We start from the raw sequence: 18,750 nt of genomic DNA on the forward strand, positions 1-18,750 counted from the left end.
TTGGTGTGAATGTGTGAGTTCAGGGACAAGAAGCTGAGGGCTCAAATATCCCAGCCTGGATTCTCATTGCCCTCCAATATCCTCCTCTCTCTGCAAAACCAGGGCTGGGGAGAATTATACTCTCGGCCCAAAATGACTTAGCACCCCAGGTCATCTTCAGCTGTGGTGTGACATGTTCACTGTTTGCAAAAAGAAACAGGGACAGCGTCGGTAGAGAACTCCCTTATCCTGCAGGAGCAAAATAATGGTACATTTTTGTAGCAAACATTACTAGTTGGGACTACTCTGGGAGAACAGATGACCCGTAGCTTCCAGTTTATAGGCTGGCTGACAAGCGGGATGGGCTTGGAGGAGCTGGGAGAAGCTGTTTTGTCGTTAATGCCCACAGCCATTGGGCCAGCGAGGGTTGAGTGGGCACCAGCCCAGCCTTTAAAGGGTATGTGATCCTGTTGCTGTCTTTAGCCACCATGCTTTAGCACTTTTCAGTTTTCAATCCTGGGCTCCACCTCTGGTATGCAGCTTATGTTTGTCATATTAAATACTCCAGGGGAATTTGGAGCCTCGTGCACATAAGTGCCTCTTGCCAAGTCTCTCTAGTCCTCCTATAAATAAGTAAATAAAGCCTATAAATTACAGGCTCTTACCAAACCAGCGAGCTTCAACTCACAGAACAAAATTACTGGAGAGTGACCAGCACTGCTGTATTTTGGGGAATCCTGGACTGATCCAGGGGAAGATGCATCTCATCTCATTATCGCTTGCCTATTTGTTTCACTGGAATTGATCTAAAGTGGTGTGGGCTAGTTGAGCAGCTCAGTGCTGGCAGGGACCAAATCCAGCAAACAGGACCGACCCTACAGAGTCACCCTGGTGAAACAGCACAGAATATAAACAATCCCCTACACGCGATGTATTAAACCTTGACATACTGCATTACTTAAGAGGTCTCAGGGAAAATTAAAACCCTTTTGACTGCGTTTTGCAATGCAGGGAAAATTTTAGTGACATTTAAAAGGTTTCTCTTGTGTTCCTCTAATGGGATAAATAAAAAAAGGCTTGTTTTAGGCCAGCAAATGGGGGGACAATCCAATTTCCCTGATTCCATCAAGACACTCTTAAAGCATTAGCTTGTGCAGTTTTAAAAAAACCCACAACAGACTGACCCCTCTGCCTGATGGCTTTGAAAAGTGTCCTGATGTGGAAGTATTTATCCTACGCAACATGCTTCATCGAGGCACTCCAGCAGTGCTCCTAAATATACTTCTTTGTTATTAAACTATTTAGGAGGACAGCATGCACAGGAGGAAACACAAACACCAGTTTATTATTTACTGCAGCAATCCGCGCTGGGGCTGTGCTCAGAGACTAATGCATGATGACGTGCTCTTTAAATTTGGTACTCGGAAGAGAAAAAGGATGGCATTAACTAGTAACATTTCTGATGAAAGACTATGCATGCCCTTAACTTTATGTTTTTAAGCATAGTTTTGGCTCAAAATAAATAAACATTCCCCCCATGGAATGTTATATTTGCAGTTTGTTTCCATCAGTCAGAAAGATTAATGTATCAACACTTACTTCGGAGGGGGCTCTGGGGATTGATAATGGGAGATACGAAGCCTTTCACCTCAAGGTCACTAGTTCAGCTCTGCCCCACGTTGGTCGCCACCACCAGTACCTGCCATCTGCTCCTCCTCAGCCATCCGCCCAGTGTGAAATGGGCTGGTCCCAGTTCTGGGTGCTGGGGACAGATGTCTGGGTCCCAGCGGGCTCCCTCGGCTGCTTTAGTAGGAAATGGGACGGACCTGGCTCAGCTCAGCCCCAGATGTGATGGCAGCCCCAGCCTTCGGCTTGGACTGAGCACCACCGGGGAACTTGACCTTCTGTCGTGCTTGTACGACCCATGAATAGCAAACCTGTTATTCCTGCCCTGTGCAGAATAGCTCATTCAAAAAGCAGGGCATCCCTGAACATAAATCTGTCTGTTATAAAGTTGGCCGCAGTTTTCCCTGGTTGCCTCCAGCTCCTGCTGAATTTCATTAGGAACACCTCTATTATACAGCACAAGGAGGGAGCAAGTGCTGCCTCTAGACTTTGAAAGAGCCGTTTAAAGTGAAGATCAATTTTGCATCTCACTAAATAAGTAATGACAGACCAAACTGCAAGTACTTAGTTCAGCTTTATTTTAATAGCACTGTGGCTCCATCAAGAAATCCCAGTTACTGATATAGTTTGATGTCCTGAGGCAGTTTTCTCCAGACATTTTTCTTTTTTTTCTTTAGTATTGGCACTTTATTAATAGCTGTTTGGAAACCTGACTGTCTGTGAATAAGCAGTACCAATAAACCCTTTCCGTCTCTATCTATTTTTCCTTTCTTCCATCAGGAAACAGTCCCAACGATCATAGGCTGAGAGGGGAGTTTTCAGTCTAACGTGTAGTTGTACTTGGTGGTGGATGATCAAATGAAAGAGCAGCTTCATGCCTTATAAAATAAAAAATGGTAAATCAGCTACTAATACAATTCACAGAGGCTGCTAAAAGGCTGCTGGATGTCACAAAAACAGCAACCATCTGAGGTGATGAGACGGGAGCTTCTTAACTCAACACGTGCAGTCAGCTTCTCCCTGGCAATGGTCCACTTTGGGGCAGGATCCAGGCTCTGATGCCTTCCCCCTCTGGCAGACAGCTGTGAGTGTGCAAACGTCCTCTCTAATTCCAGATTAGCCACGAAGAGGAGTCGTCATCCTTAAGAAACAGGCATGCTTGGGAAGGAAGGGCTGTCTGGAGGCTGCAGGGCACAGCACTGTCCTGAGATGCTTTGAGATGTCTGAGCAAGGTCCCTGGTATTGGGTTTTTCTAAAGGAGCAGGAAAAAAAAAAAGAAGTGCCTTTCAAGCTGAGGGCTGTGGGCCACTGTAACTCAGCTCCCCTGCTACTCCAGGCTTCCCCAAGCTTGGCTTAATAAAATCCAGATGAGTTCAGAGGATGGTTCGGACCATCTCAACATAGGAAGTTTTGATTTTGCACACCAAACCGCAGAAGGTTTATGAGCCCAAAACAGAATCTCCAGAGTCTTTATCCTCACTGACTTAAAAGAGAAAAAATCCCTAGGCCGTTAGCAGTGCCTCTGCTCCTCCTGCAGCACATTGCCATGTGCAGCGCGGCTGTGCTTTTATTACAATGGTGCCTGCAGTCCTCACGATACTGCAGCCTCCCTGCCAGTGCTCCAGCCGCTGCTGCAGGGTTCTTGGGCTTTTCAGCCAACTCTGCCTTTGCCCAAATCAGCAGAAATCAAACTGTATGTTCAGACAGGGCACTGCTTTAGCCTACACAGGGCTGGTTTCTCTGCTTTCTTTTTGATTTCTTTATCTCTAATGGCCACTCTGTTGTTGGCTTTAAAAGGACACTTTATACAAAGAAAAGAGGACGTCCTGAAACGCAGAGTGGCAGCTCTGAGTCCATTATAGCTGACAATTAAAAGTGCAGCATCTCCTTGGCCACCCAGGGCTGGAGGTTCAAGTCTGTGTAGGAAAGGAGGTTATTTGCAAAGTCCTGAATCCCTTTAAATAAATATAAGTCACCATTTGCCTTGAAGTCAGAAAGGGCTCAAGTGAACTGAGCAGTGGCAGCAATGCTCTCAGCTCCCACTGTCTCCCATCCAACCTGCTAAATTAAGCAGCCTAATCAAGCTTCCTTCTCTCTCTTTAATGAGGTGGAACAAGTGGCATGTTGACTTGCTGGTTGGCACTGGATCCGATCCTGCTCGCAGCATTTCCAGCCCCTCGGTAGTGACCAAGGGAGCCATATGCGGGGGAGCAGCATGTCTGATAGGCCACCGCAGCAGCGCTTCCACTTAATCTCTCTGCTCCCATCCACACGTGCTGTCCTGATATCCGACAGCCGGTCCCATGCGGGCAAGGTGCCAGCAGTGACTTTACAGGCTTTGTGGCAGAGATTATTTAAAGGAGATTAACCCTTCTAAACCCCTTAGATTTTAATTATTTCTGTATGTATTTATAAAATCTGCAGTCTGCTAGTTCCAGGGCACAACTGCCCCAGTCCCCATCCTTAACCTGGATTCGTGAATATACAATGCAGCCATATTATAGGACAGGGGCTGGACTGGACAGGGGTCATTTGACTTATTTATTGCGGTTCTGGAACAATTCACATCTGGGATGAAAATGAAACATTATGGTTTCAAATTGTAAAAGGAGCTAATAATTTGAATTACTTTAAAATACTAGCACTAACACTGCATTAATTGAATTGTTTGAGTCGATGACGCAACTCTCACTAATTGTTTTGGTTAAGGCAGCTCTGTCATTAATGCATACTGTTGCCTCCCCACTGCCCGTGTTGTGAACATGGAGCACCCTGCTTCTCTCTGAAGACAGGGCTCTGTAGGGATATATTGGCAGCCAGAAGAAGGCAGGCCTGTTCTTTCAGTCAGTCTCTTAGCAAATTTTTTATATGCGTATTAATGCTGTGAAATGACACAGTCTGGAAAACTGTCATTACTAACAGTTACTGTTAAAAGGAAAAAAGGGTGTGCACCTCCATCCTTTCATGCTTTCTCTCCTATTTGTCATGTGGGTTAGTGCTGGGCTAATTAGTTTTTTAGAGTTAAGAAGTGATGGAGGAAATGTTTCCACTCTGCATGTGAGGTGTAAAATCCAAATGAAATTGAAAATATTTCTTTTTCACAGAGCAACCTGGCTTATCTCAGGTGATACACACCTTGCAGAGGTGGGAAAAACAGTTAAAGAATTGGTAAGCGATTGCCACTGAGACTGTTGGATCAGAGATACTCCAGAGGCCACGTCTCAGTATGGGTTAGAGTCCTGGCATGAGGGCTGTAGCTCTATTTCTGTATATTCTAGGATTGCTGCTGAAAAAATGACAATATTTAAATGTATATCTGCCTGTTTTGTAAATGCAAGCATAAAAGGTGGCTGTTAGAAGGAAACAAAACCCACAGCATTATGGACCCCAATGATCTGAGAAAAAAATAGGTGATTTTGAATACATTTCTTAAAATCAGATGATTTTTATTTATTCGTGTCGCCTGAGGAAGGAAATAAATGCAGACAGTGCCAAGGAGTCCATAAATAAATTTTGTTCTTGGAGAATCTCTTTAATATGCACACAGTCCTGCTTCTGTAGTAGTGAACATTTGACCAGTAGCAATTAATTTCTTATCACAATCTTTCTATGAGGTAAGACAACATTAGTGTCTCCATTAGGAGGTGGAGAATGGGAGCTCTCCGAGAGCAAATTATGTGCCCAGCTTCTCTCCCCTGCCCCGTAGCTTGCCAAGAACTGCTGGAGGGAGAGGGCATTGCAGCGATGCCTCTCTTACAACACAGCTGGATGCTCCTCTCCAGGCAGATCTGTCCTCCTAAGCAAAGGATAGACTCGGAAAACGTTCAATATCTGTGTATTTCAGAATAAATATCGTTAAGCTAATGAATTTTCAACCACTTACTGTGAAGCTTACAGTATTTCCTTTAACGGCAGGTAGTAAAATGGGGAAGAAAAAAAAATTAAGGTCCCCGGTATAAATCTCTTCTGTCCAGAAGGGATGAAAAGAGGGTTTCTTACAAAACCAACCTTACAGAGAATAACGTATGATCCCTTGGCATGTAGATCATTAGGCAAACCATCCCAAAGGTTAATATATCTTTTCTCATTCAAATGGGTAGGATCTCAGGCTGAAAGTACTGGACCCCTGTGTTCAGCCCTGTGCCCCAGGGAGGGGGAGCAAGGAACCAAAGGGTTAAATTTCGGGGCTGTAGAAGCAGATTGTGTTTTCCTTCTATGATGTGGGCTGACAAGACATCAGTATTCTATTCATCTGTTGGGAATTAGGCTGTTAATCCAATCAATGACTCTTGAGCGAGCTGCAGCCTGCCTCCCCACTGGGGAACAATCGGATCAGACGGGAGATTGTTTAAGAGCACAGTGCAGTCCCGGTGTCAGGTGGAATTTCCAAGCGTTCCCTAGTGAATTGGGGATGGGAAAGCTGTCTCAGCCCATTTATCCTGCCCCTTAAATAACCAGGTATCTGCCTCAGCCACGCTAAAGTGATAAAGCAGTACAAGAGCTACTAACTTTTACACGGGGAGGGGGCAGGGAAGCACCCTGAGAAGAGAGATTTTAGCATCTTGCCCTTAGGAATATTGCCCTGTTTGCAGCCTGGGATTGCATTTGCATAGTTTTGCTGGAGGCTGGCTCAGCTGCAGCACCGTGACACTTGTTACAGCTCTAGGCACTGGCTCTTCCCAAACACATTTTTAATCCCTGGGCTGAGGAAGCCCGGAGCTTCCCGGCAGCTTTTATATTGCACCAACACACTTGTTTGATGACCAGAAAGATGCCTGATGCTGGAAGTAACAGGCAGTAGGAAATATTCTTTGGAGTAACCTATAAGTACGTATGTCCAAATACACAGCTGTGCTCAGAGTGCCAGCTGCAAACTGGGGGGAAAATGCTCAACAGGAGAACAGCCCTGAGAGTTTCGGTGTTGCTGCATGAGCCACTGTGTAGATTCAGAAATCAGTTTGTTCTGCAATTAGAGACAGCCATGTCTGCAGTGGGATATTGAGAGTCTGTATCTGTGCCAGCAGCGCTACACGCTGATGATGGTAGATGTGATAAATCCCATTGAAATTGCACTTGGAAATTTAGGTACACCACCAGTTAGAAACTAGGGCGATGAGGGATTAGCGTAACCCTGGCACGCTGAACTCCTCAGGCCGGTGGCGTTTGGGTGCATTAGCAGATGCAGGCTTCAGGAGGGAGTGAGTGGCAGTCATCATATTCTCCCTGAGCCTTCTTAGACTGGTTTTAACAGCAGCTTTGAAAGTGGAGGGCTCCTCCAAATTAGTGCACCTAAATGAACCACAAGTATGAGCTCAGGCAGTGAATATGAATAGGGAGGTCCCCAGACAGAAAGATCCCCAGCTTGGAGGCTTGGCTTTAAAGGGCTTCAACATCCCTCTCCCCTTGATCATAATTTTGAATCAAACAAAAGCTAATGCAATTTTCTTTGCCTTTCAGTAGCAGATTGTGCTGTAAGGGTCCATGCCATTAGAAATGTAATAATTGCTTCTCTATGCAGATCTAATTTATCTGTGAGGCACTTAGAAGATAGGCCAAATGATAGCCTGGCGGTAGGCTCTGGAGAAGGGCCCAAGAGGTGATGATAAAGATCTGTCTAGCACCTTCCATCCTTAAGGAAATCTGCCTGGCACAGTGCAGGAAAAAGTCTGAATGGGAGGAAGGGGGCAGAGGAGAGAGCTCTTGGAGAGGGTCAGCTCAGTAAGAGAGGGGACCCCACCAAGCCTACCCACATGCAAGGGAAGTGGACGAGTTAATTGAGGAACCAAACTGACAGGATATCCAAGCCCTGCACTTGTCAGCCTGGGCTATTTGCAATCCCCAAATAACAGCTGTTCGTGACCAGTGCATGGATTTTGGTTTTGCTTCTGCCGGAGGTTGCTCTGTATCCTTTGTCCCATGGCACTGGTCCTTCGGGAGTGCCTGAGCTGCCTTCGAGCCAGTGCCAAGTATGCACATCATGATGTCAGCCTAAGCTTAACATTAACAACCGTAAAAGTACAAGCACTTCACAAACACCAGCTAACCAATTATCCTCGTATGGGCCACCCGGTCTAAAACAGCAGGTGAGGCTGAGCTGTCCTGAGTATACTTTGCTCTAGTGAAATCACAAGCTGAAAAATGGGGAGAAAACATAAAGGTCTGCTTCATTTTTCTAGGGTCAGAGCTATTGGGGACTCTGGATGTTCTGGCACAAAGCTGTTAGATGGTCTTGTTTCTCAAATTGCGCTGCCTCTGGTATTGCTTTAAGGATGAGGAGGTACCTAAAAGCAAAAGCCTATTTGCATGTGGGTGCACACTGGTCTAAGGTAGGGATTTTAAAAGAGCAGGATCAAATTTCAAACTAAACCATTGCTTTTCTATGCCAGCATTTGCACACACAGTCTATCTGCTTTGATTGGACAAGCATTCATTTTCAATATATTAATTTACATGCCCAAACCCAGGCTGCTGTGTGCAAAAGCAGCATGTAAATGAAAATAAAGGGTGTGTTGGGGCCATCTACTGAATTGTTTGGTGGAGTTCGGACTGGTTATATTAGCCCATATTGCCTGGTTTTACATCCTGGTGGGTATTAGCATGTGAATTCTGGTATGCTTTTAGCCGTAGTCTCACCCTCAGCCATCTAGGGGATAAAATTTCAGAGAGAGAAGAAGATGATGAGGGTAAAGTAAATTGTTGGGAAGTTGAAGTCTAAAGTGGAAATAAATGAGAAATAAAACCCTTTTTAAAAGTGGAGGGAAGTATTTTCTTGCTATTTTTCATCTCCCTAGCTTGAGTGAGTGTGCGTCGTGAGGCTGCAGAGATTTATATTCACAGCTCCTAAGCACCAGTGCTTGTTCAGAGGCTGCATTATTCTAGCCCTTTTTATTCACTCACCTTCTAAAGATGTAGTGTAAATATTTATCTTCCCTCTGGCCCATCCGTGCTGCCCAGGACCCAGCGCTGTTAAACACTCTTATCACCTCATCGGTCTTATCTCCTGCGATCCCTGCCAACATTTGGAGTCTGTCAATGGGAACAAGCATACACCTTAAAAGGTGCCACAAATGAACAGAAAGAAGAGGTGATGCAGGGCAAAGAACGCCTTGAAATAAAGAGTGCATGTGCTATCCCTCAAAAGGGAGAGCTTAGGGTGTATGTTTTTCTGCTTTTCACGCTCACGGTGCCTGCGCTTGGAGTTGTGATTGAAGGCACAGAGATGAGGTCTTGGTGCGGACCAGCACTCGAGGAGGTATGGGGGTCCTGTGCAGACCCTCACAGCTGGTGTGGGGGGCTGTCCAGCCCCAGCTTCATCACCCATAAGGGGTCTAGCTGGACCAAAGTTCACCCAGGTAACCAGCACAGTTTTGTTTTTCCTCTTTCTGTACTTCTGCTGCATAAAACACGTGAGATGGAGGAAGAGACAGTGTCTCCCTTAGGGCCACCCTCCTGCTCGCAGAAGTTTCTGCACACAGCTTGGAGAGCAAGTGAGGCAGGTCTGGAAGATCAATGTTTATATAACACTGTTTTAAAAACTGTCCTGTGAAACCAGCAGTCAAACACTGGCACGTCAACACATGTAAGATCTGCTTGCCATGGCAGGGCAGCGGGAATCGTGTTTTATAGCATATGCAGCATCTCAGCAGGGCTGAGCCGAGCCATTTCCATGTCTCTGCCCCTCAGTCCAGAAACCTTGTGTTAGGTTAAGCAGGGTACAGAAATTCCCAAAGAATGAACATGGGATGGCAACACCAATATAATCCTATCACTTATAAGACAAAATTGACATGCAGTAGCCATAGTACCACTTAACGGATAAGACAGTTGGTCCATCTGCGCTCTGTCCATCTTCTCTCATTTCTCTTGCTTAAATTTCTCAGGAGCAGGACACAATCCTGTTATCCAATAAGTTACCCACTGGTAGCTGGATTTTCATTGAGTGACATCTGTCGCAAACCGTGGACGTAGGAGGTACTGGTGATTTTGTAGCATCTTTGTTCTGATGGTTCTGGTAGATGTGGATGTTTGGTTTTATTTTTGAAGTCTTTGGAAATGCTCTCATCTCCATTGAAGGCTGTACAGCTTGGCTGTCATCCTGCTGTGGCCAGATGTGCCAGGAGGCTGTAAAAGGCACCAGGGATGGCACGCAGCATTAGGAAGCAAGAAGAAAGCTTGGAATCAATCTGTTGTTGGTCGGTAACTTGCATGTGTGGGACTAAGCGCTCCTATATTTGAGTGTGTAATGGTCTTCCCTTCCTTTCTGGTCATCTTCTGTCTGCCGATATGGGTTCTGCCATTTCCATAAGCTCATGAGCTCCTTTTTATAGAGAGAGTATTGCTAAAAGGGCTCTGGGACAGGTATCTGCCAGTGCCTTGCAAGCTGAAAGCAAAGCTTTGCAGAAACACGTATTACTGCTTCGAGCCTGGCCTTTTTCCCCTTTTGTGTTGAAGTTCACTGAATCAGAGCTGTGATTTCCTCCTTTTTAACCTGTCACGTTGACATTATTCCAGCTGATGTGTGATGTTAAAAAGACATTTCTCGGAGGCAACCCGGCATAGAGCAGAGCTCAGCATTGGCCCCGGAGCTGCCCATCTCTTCTTCTGCACTCCCTGACATCAGCTCCCCTACTTAACACCGTCTCTTTGTGCTCCTGTCATGCTACAGAAGCTCATATTGGGGAAAAAAAAGTCTCTAATTTCTTTTAACATGCCATAGCACAGAAATGATAATGCACGGTGATTACCTAACTTTCCATAGGCACAGTTTGGAAATAACTGGTTACAGTATTCAGGTTTTTACGTTACAGATATATCAGATGATTGGTTTCAGTGTGTATCGGTAGACTCTGGGTCTTGTTGTACTTGCAGCTCTGTATGATTTACATTTCTGTAATCTGAAAGCTAAATTGGAGAGAGAAGAAGTAAACAAATATGATAAACATCCCCCTCCAACTCGGTGCTTTGTATAAAATAAACCAACAAAAAGCCTGATGGGTTTCAGTGGAGAAAATTAGCTGCCCCTGCTTGCAAACCAGATGAGCAAAATGGTGCATCTGATCACCGCCGGCATCTCTGCATTCCTTCAGGCTGCAGAGGATGTGCTCCTGGCTGCAACGTGGCAATCTGGTGCCAGCGATCCCAGGCTGGCTGGTGACACTTGCTAGTGCCCTGGGCAGGTTACAGCCGGGTAAGGACAGAGGCTGTGGCAGGCTGCCCCTGTCCGCTCGCTGTTTGGGGTCATTTGTCCCAACAGAGGCATGTCCTGGGAGAAAGGCACACCGCACCTTGCCTAGGATGCTCCAGAAACTGCTGCTTTCTCTTGCACATTGGGAAATATCCCTTGCATCAAGGCCAGCTACAATTCATCTTAAGACCACTTATGCGTGTCTTGTTTTGTTGTAAAACGAACATTTCCAGCGCCTGGTAGGCAATATTCGTCTCACGTAATTTCCACAATGGGAGCTGTAATCCTCACTTTCACAGCCCGTCTTTCATTAGTTTCCAGGTGTGACCATTTTGCGCTGAAGGCTCAGTATTGCCATACCTGGAGCCAAGCGCTGTGCACAGAGAAGCTGAGCGTGTCAGGCTCCAATTAGCCACAGTGCTCCAAAAAGCCAAATCAAAGAGGGATTGAGATCAGCAGCCTCCTGAGGGCATATCAAGGCCCTTAGTGAGTGACCACACTAGAGCTTTTTCCATTTACCTGGATTAAAATTTGTCACAGAGAAAATACAAGCAAATAGCATAGCATCTGAGAGGTATAACGAATAGCATTTGGCCAGCCATTTCAAAGGGGGAAAAAAAATCCACAGCAGAAATAAAGTGTAAACAATGTTTGCATAACGTTGGATTAATAGTTCTTTTTAAAAACTGCACTGGGATTAAACAGACGCATTTCGTATGCTGGGACTTGCGCTCCCTTCTTAGCCCAGTAAATGCCAGAAAGTACATCTAAGAGAAATAAAAAGCCTTGTTAGCCCAAAGCCTGCTGCTGAAGCAGCAGTGCTTTACACAGGCTTTTGGAAGTGGAACAAATGACTGTAGTATTCCTGGAGCAGTCCTAGGTATTTTATAAGGAGTTTTGCAGCAAAGCATTCCCATGGAAGGTGATTTCTGCTGCATGTCTCCAATCCCATTCACCTGGGGGTTTTGTCGGCTACAGTTTTGAAAGCGGCGATATGGAGGGGGGCTGGTTTCCCATCCCCCAGCACACACACAACCTGCATATTTGAAAGCCTGCCTTTCTAATAACTCATTCGTAGCACTCACGCCTCTTCTTCCCCAGCCCTGCTCCATATTTTGCTGAAGTCAGTGCCGGCCCTGTCACTCCTCCAAGCAGGCACGTGCTTAAGGACCGCTCAGGGGCTCTGGCTCAGATCAGTTACCTTATTAGTGTGGAATAATCAATGGATGCCGTCCTTGATTCCTTTAGTTGTTTGGTTTGCGGTATCTTCTAATGACACCCACTTGGATTATGCTCCCCACGATTGGGGCAGAAATAGGCTCCTGAAATGAGATGCCTCCAAATGGTGGCATGAGTGCCATGAATGGGGGGCATAGCAGCATGTGGAAGGAAAAATCTGACCCCACACCTTCTGCTTGGAAAAGACGTGAAATGGATGTTTAGGCAGCAAATGCCTGTTACATCTGGCTTTTCTCTTCTGTCCCTGTTGCTCCTGTGGTTGTTGTGTTGGTGTGGTGTCCCAGAGCAAAGTGTGGCACCTCCCACCCTGAAACACAAGTCATTCCTAGTTCCTCAGCTGAACAGGGTTAATACCAAACAGAATAACTGGCTAGAAAACCAGTAGTCTCCACACAGCTATGAGTGGGATTTCTACCTGTTTTCCTGTTCTTTTCCCTTTTGTCTGCTCCAGAATCCACAGCAGGCTGTAGAATTTGCACCTTAATCCCAAAGATGATGGTAATTAAAAACTTAAGTCTCCATAAACAGATGCAAATAAATTAAGGAGGCAAAGAACTGAATTAGAGGCTAATCCTGGTGCGGTAGTGAAAGCAAAGGGGCCAGTAATTCTTTCCTTCTGTTATTTCACCTGTTCTTGTGGCAGGGCAAGGCTGCGGCATGGTGAGGTGCCTGGGTTTGCACTGCTGGACGTGCCACGTGAGCACCAACCGCTCACCAGCAAAGCTCTGCCTGTGCTTGTCGATTCTGGGAAGGGGACACACTTGCAGCTGATGCAGTGGCGTACGTGTTAGCTTGAAGAGGGAGCTGTGTGCCAATGTCTTCAAATCATGCGGTTTGCTTTGCCCTTGCGCTGCAGGTGTTTCACAAAGATGAGTTCGGCAACCAGCTCTCATTCCCGAGCACTGTGCATCGCCCTTTCCTCACCCTCATCCTGCAGGGATGCCAGCAGCCCAACAGAACTTACTTGGGCTTTGGGTCCATCTTTGGCCAGACCTGAATTCTGAAGAGCAGGGACCTAAGATTTATTCAGGTGGAAGAAAAGTGGGGGTTTTTTCCCTTGTGTGCTCCCTTGTGCTGAAGAGCATGGCGCGCTGAGCTGTGCCGGCATCACGGTGCTTTACCCTTCTCTTGAGTAGTTGGCCAAGGCTGGGCTTGCACAGAAGCATCTTGCACTAAAGCATCAGGATTAGTGAGGGTCCCAAAGTAAGGCCGTAGGACTGAAATCCTTCATTTTTATGGGCTGAAGTGATAACGCTGTGAACTGAATTATACTCATGTCATGACGTGATCCACGCATACTTATGGGTGGATAGATATTGATTATCCATCAATATGGATTGATGGTGGATGATGATTCAAAACCTGACTGCCAGGTAGCTGGGTGTCCCTGGCTGTTTATCTAGTCAATTAAAATATTGCTGTGATTCAGTTTGTTTATTTAAAACTGGGATTTACTTGTATCCCCACGACGTTACCTATACCTCTAAAAGCAAGTCTCTCTCTCTTTTTCAGGATGGGGAAGGCCAGACTGCACTCCATTACGGTAAGCTGCCTTTCAGCTTGGTTGTTTCCTCATAATAGGATGGATTTGCAGCTGAAGTAAATGGTCTACGTGCAGAAAGCAAATTTCAGCAGAAATATGAGGAGGGAAGCTGGATTTTATTAACCAGCGGCTACCCCCACTGGCAAATCCCAGCATGGTATGAATAGGAGCCCTGGAAGAAACAGCAAGGAAGACTGCTGTCCTCCCTTTGTTCTCCTCTGCAAATGTCACCTTAAAGCCTTCCTTTTCCCCCAATTAATGATGCCCTTTCTGCAGTTTTTCCTGTGCGCCTATGTGTCTCCAGGATGCAGTTGTACTACCTCCAGGCCCAGGAGTGGCTCTGGTTAGGGGACGCTGAGGTTGAGAGGAGAGTCTGTACTGGCTTTAACAGGTTACGCAGGTAAGGGAAAGGGAAGGAGCAAGGTGGCCTTCACCTCCACACGTACTGGTGACAAACCTGTCTGATCACAGCTGAGAGAGCAGCAGCTTCTCTACTACCAAAACCAGAAGAGCAAAGTTACAGATTGTGTCCCTCCTACAATTACATGCTAATTAGATATGAGATTTTGTAGCAATCCTTTTAATTGAAAGATTGCTCTATCTCCAAATGAGAAAAGTAGAGACTAAAGTGACACATGCAGTGCCGATGTGCAGGGAATAGGAAGAAAGTATCGATTTAATCTGTATCATAATTTTTTCCAAAATTAAGACATACCAGTTCTTATTTTGTACTCTCTCTCGATGCCTGTCACTATGTAATTAAGAGCACACTTGTCATTCTGAAGTGTTTGTGTCTTTTCCTCTCTTATGATCTTTCCACAAGGACATTAGCAGGATGGCAAAATTGCTTTGCAGACCATCAGTCCGAAGCAAAGCATTTGGATCTGGATCTAAACTACCAGATTCCACGGCCCCTGAGCCGAGACTGTAATTACAATAATGTATGATTTCTCCCTGTGTGATCTTTCCTGTAGGATACTTTATTTTTCAAATTCTTACCATTCTGACTGAAGTAGCAAATGTGTTACTTAGTGCAGCAGTGTCCACAGAATGACAGCACTTAATGCCAAGTTGCCTCTTCCTCTGCCCAGCTCTTTCCACATTTTGGGCTTTCTCTCTCCTGGAGAGATGCTCTCCCCTGTTCCCCACTCTGGCACTGACATCTGCCTACCGAGGGGTGCGCAGTGGATTATAGTAGGTTGTCCAAAAGCATAGTGTGTGTAAGTTATCCAAGAGCACCTGCTTCAAGCAAGTTCAATATGTGAAAGTAGAGGATGGATGCATCACCTCAATGTAAATTATGTGCAGGTGGATCCCTCTGGCTGGTGGTTGAAGCATGTTGTTTAACACAAGCAGACAAACATAACTGATTTAATTAACATTATTTCAGAAATGTTTTTTCTGATCCACCCTGCCAGCTCAGTTGTTTCAATAATGACAGTTTACCAGGGTTTTTTTCCTGAATGTTTAAAGTGTTAAAATTTTTTATTCCCCTTGAGTATTATCCAGCCTCCCCTCCCTGTACGTCATCTTTGGGAAAGCCTCTCTGGATCACTGGCACGCAGGTCTGGCATGCCCATGGGTGCCCTGCTGTCCCTGGCTGACCATCGCTGCAGCCAGGCCATCCTCATTCCCTTACCTGGCTGATCTGGTCATAAATCACCCCGATCTTGAAAATAGTTTGTTAAATGATTGAATGGGTTTGATACAAGTGGCTATTGGCCTAAAACTAGAACTCACTGAAACTCTCATTGTATCATCTCGGTAAGCGCTTCGTAACCAAGCCATTAATTGCAGCAGAGAGACATGAGAGCTTGTATGAAAACTGTCTCTGGCAGTGCTGAGCAGAGCAGTGCCTTTACAAGGCCATCCCTTTTGTTAGAGGCTGTTCAGGGAAGGGTTAAATTCCATGAGCAAGGCCAGCAAGGCGGCCACTGCTTTTAGGGTGTCTCCATCCCTTTTTATGAGCCAGCGTGGCCTGACAGCTGTCCTTGTGGTGACAGCTCTCCTGATTACAGCCGGTGTCAAACTGCATCCTGCTGTGGGTTATAAATCCTGCCTCCTTCCGATTGGCGCCGACCCTGGGTTTAATCGGAGGTTAAGTGGAGGCCAGCCGGCAGCGTGGTCCGAAGGCACCAGCTCACAGGTGGGACCCACCACCGGACCTGCTGTCCTCCAGGCTGGAGGCAGCCGTCGGTGCCGTGTTGATCGGTATGAGCACAAGTCTCCCCTCTAAACGGCCCGTTAGTCTTCAGCTCCTCTCCATCCATCCATCCATCCACGCACCCACCCACCGTGAATACTAAAATCATTGCTGCTGCCTCTCCCAGAGGAAATCAAGGCTTCTCCGAGCACTGGTGGCCACGTGGCCGCAGAGTGGGCAGGCTCTGTATCCTCATGGGCGCTCTGGCTTCCCTGCAAAGCACCATCTGTTCGGCTCTTTCTGTGCTGTGGCAGGGCAGTGGGAGGGGACGCTGGAGGGAAAATAAATAATAAAAAAAAAAAAAAAAAAAGAAATTCATCATCTGAACCCTGAGGATTAATGGAGTCGGAAGGCGAACTGCGCTGAATGGAAATTCATCTTCACCCGTGCCAGTGTCAGGGCTGCCGCTCCAGCCCTTGACAAATCGAGGGTCCCAGGGTGTGATAAATCCAGCAGCTGTGCTCATCCCCGGGGACGTCCCCGGCCCGCTCGAGGACACAGGCTGTGCCCGCTGGCGGCAGCGGACAAGGAAGCCACCTTTCCCCATGTGGGCACCAGCTCTCCATCCCCAGAAGCTGTCACTGCAGCTTCCTTGGCACCCCTGGAAGTCTGCTTTCTGCAAGGGGCTGTCCCCCCCCCAGCCCTTCAGCTCAGCCTCACTCACACCCCTATCTGCTTCCTCACCAACCCCTTCCCCCTTTTCTTCCCCTTTTTTTATCTTTTTCAGTATAAGCTCCAATCGTATGTCAAATTTATTTTAATTAAACATTGCTGCTTGTCCCTTTGGGTCAGTAGAAAACTGCAGAGTAATGCAAAAGACACTCTAATTACTACATTTAACGGCAAAAAAGAGTTAGTTGATTACGTTGTAAAAGCGTCTGAAATAAAATTGCAACCAGTCACTACCAATGCGAGAGGAAGCTGCTGGCTTCGCGGCCTCATAAGGCAGATGGGGGCTGAGGCAGTTTTTGGCTTCACTAGGATCTGCATTGCACGGGCTTAAGGGAAAATCGAGGGACTGGGACTTCTGCTGGTATCAGCGAAGCCCAGCTCTTCTGTGTTAAGAGTTTCTCTGTTTTTCCTGGTTCTTTGGGTTTTTTTAACACCCTCAGGCAAGGTTGGAGGGGAAGCTGAAAGCTCCCAGGCTGTTACATCCTCAGGACAGAGAAGAGTTCAGGTCAAACTTGTTTGTATCTTGGCAGAGTAAATTGGGGCTGAAAAAATAGTTGCTAGCAGAGGTGTGAGTTAGAAGTAACAGTGGTGTGCTGTTACTGGCTGTCCGTGTCAGCTGGTGCTCAGGGAAGGTCTGGCTGGCAGCTAAAAACCATCCAAATTTTCCACAAGGAGCAATGATGGATGAAAGCTGGGAGCGAGGCAGTACTGACAATGTCCTGCCTGGGACGTGCTGCCAGTGGAGCCCTGCGAGGTTCAGGAGCCAGGTGAGGGGCAGGGGCTCATAATATGTTATAAGTGATAAATGCATTATAAATTCTGGGTACAAAAGCAGGCAGGGAATGCTTTCCCAGGTGGCACTTGGGGCCTCTCTGTGGTGCTGCAGTAGCACTCTGGGGCCCATCCGTGGGCCTGTCTCCAGTCCTGGACATGAAGGAGCGTTAGCCAAACTGCGCCCAGGCACCCTGTGCATCATCCCAGGTGATGTCCGGCAAACCACCCAGCTCCCAGTGGCTCCATGGCTGGCCTGCGGGCTCGGGGGTGATGGTTGCACCGGTAACACCCTCTCTCTCAAGACTTTTGCCTTTTCATTGCTTTCGCTCTGTCTTTTCTCTTTCCTTTGCACTATTAAATCCAAAGGCAAGTAAGACATTGAGTACTGAACACTGCCCCGAAAAATTATCTGCTCCGCCTGGCCAGGTGCTGAGACGGCACTTCCTACCTCTGGCACAGGCGTGGGAAGTCACCAGCTACAGCGTCGCTCCAGAAATGTCCATCACTGCCGCCTCGGGTCAGGATCCCCAGACTAACGCTTCCCTTTCTCCCTCCAGCTGCTGCCTGCGAGTTTTTGGACATTGTGGAGCTGCTGCTGAGGTCAGGAGCCGACCCCATGCTCCGGGACCAGGAGGGTTGCTTGCCGGAGGAGGTGACAGACTGTAAAGCCATCACTTCGGCTCTACAGCAGCACACCACTGGCAAGACCTAACCCTGCAGCAACGCGTGGCGGGGAGGACAGAGACACTCCGCAATAACACCCCTTCTCTTCCCCTGCTGCCCTCCGAAACGCCTTGGAGGTTCAAAGGGGAGCTTTTAGAGCACAGGGTCTGGGTGGGCTCTCCAGCACAAGGGCTGGCTGGCTGAGCGCATATCCTGGGCAGGATGGGATCAGGGTTTTGCATGCTCTGACATTTATCAGTATTTAGGGGGGAGGGAGCAAGGGAGGGTAGAGAGGGCCTGGAGAAGGCCCCAAGTATTGTTTTAATGTATTAAACACAAGTACTTCATCGGATGTCTCACCAGAGCAGTCTGTGCTGACTGGTCGGCTCCTCCGTGGGGAGGGGAGGGCTGCTGGGCCAGGTGAGGTGCTCATCTCTCCCGTTTGGGTTGAGTTTTGGTTTATTTTTTTTTCCCCTGGGTCCAAACAAAATATTATAAATAAAAGCAAAGCACAGTGTTGGGACGGAGCCTCTGTGTGTTTTTCTTGCAGGAGTGACTTGATTCCTTGGAAGCAACAAGGGTGGGAGGCAGCTCAGCACTGTCATAGCCCTTGGAAAGCTCTGCTAGAGCTCTTGTCCTGCGGAAGGAGGGCTACAAAAGATAGCGGGGTCGAACAGCTGTCTGTCTGTCCCTCTAGTTCTCACCTAACACCTGTAAGACAAGTGTTTTATGGCTAACCAACCTCTCCGAGCTGACAGGACTTTTACCCCATCACACAACCACTTTGCTGAATTAAACGGTATTAAAACCCCACCTCCATCAGCAGCTCCAGGTCCTCCTGTCGTGTGCCAGTCCCCAGGGTGGCTC

The 18,750-nt window shown here is 47.1% G+C and overlaps 1 protein-coding gene across 2 annotated transcripts in view; it reads left to right on the plus strand.

The window, feature by feature from the left end:
- Nucleotides 1–18,401, plus strand: part of ACBD6 (acyl-CoA binding domain containing 6) — an 89,706-nt gene extending 71,305 nt beyond the window's left edge. For both annotated transcript variants that reach the window (XM_075038534.1, XM_075038535.1), the window contains 2 exons: nucleotides 13,541–13,571; nucleotides 17,778–18,401. In XM_075038534.1, coding sequence (XP_074894635.1) covers nucleotides 13,541–13,571; nucleotides 17,778–17,932 — 186 coding nt within the window. In that variant the 3' untranslated portion in view covers nucleotides 17,933–18,401. The remainder of the gene's footprint in view (nucleotides 1–13,540; nucleotides 13,572–17,777) is intronic.
- Nucleotides 18,402–18,750: the final 349 nt, after the last annotated feature.

Source organism: Buteo buteo, chromosome 10 (assembly GCF_964188355.1).
Source record: "Buteo buteo chromosome 10, bButBut1.hap1.1, whole genome shotgun sequence".
Classification (NCBI taxonomy): Eukaryota; Metazoa; Chordata; class Aves; order Accipitriformes; family Accipitridae; genus Buteo; species Buteo buteo.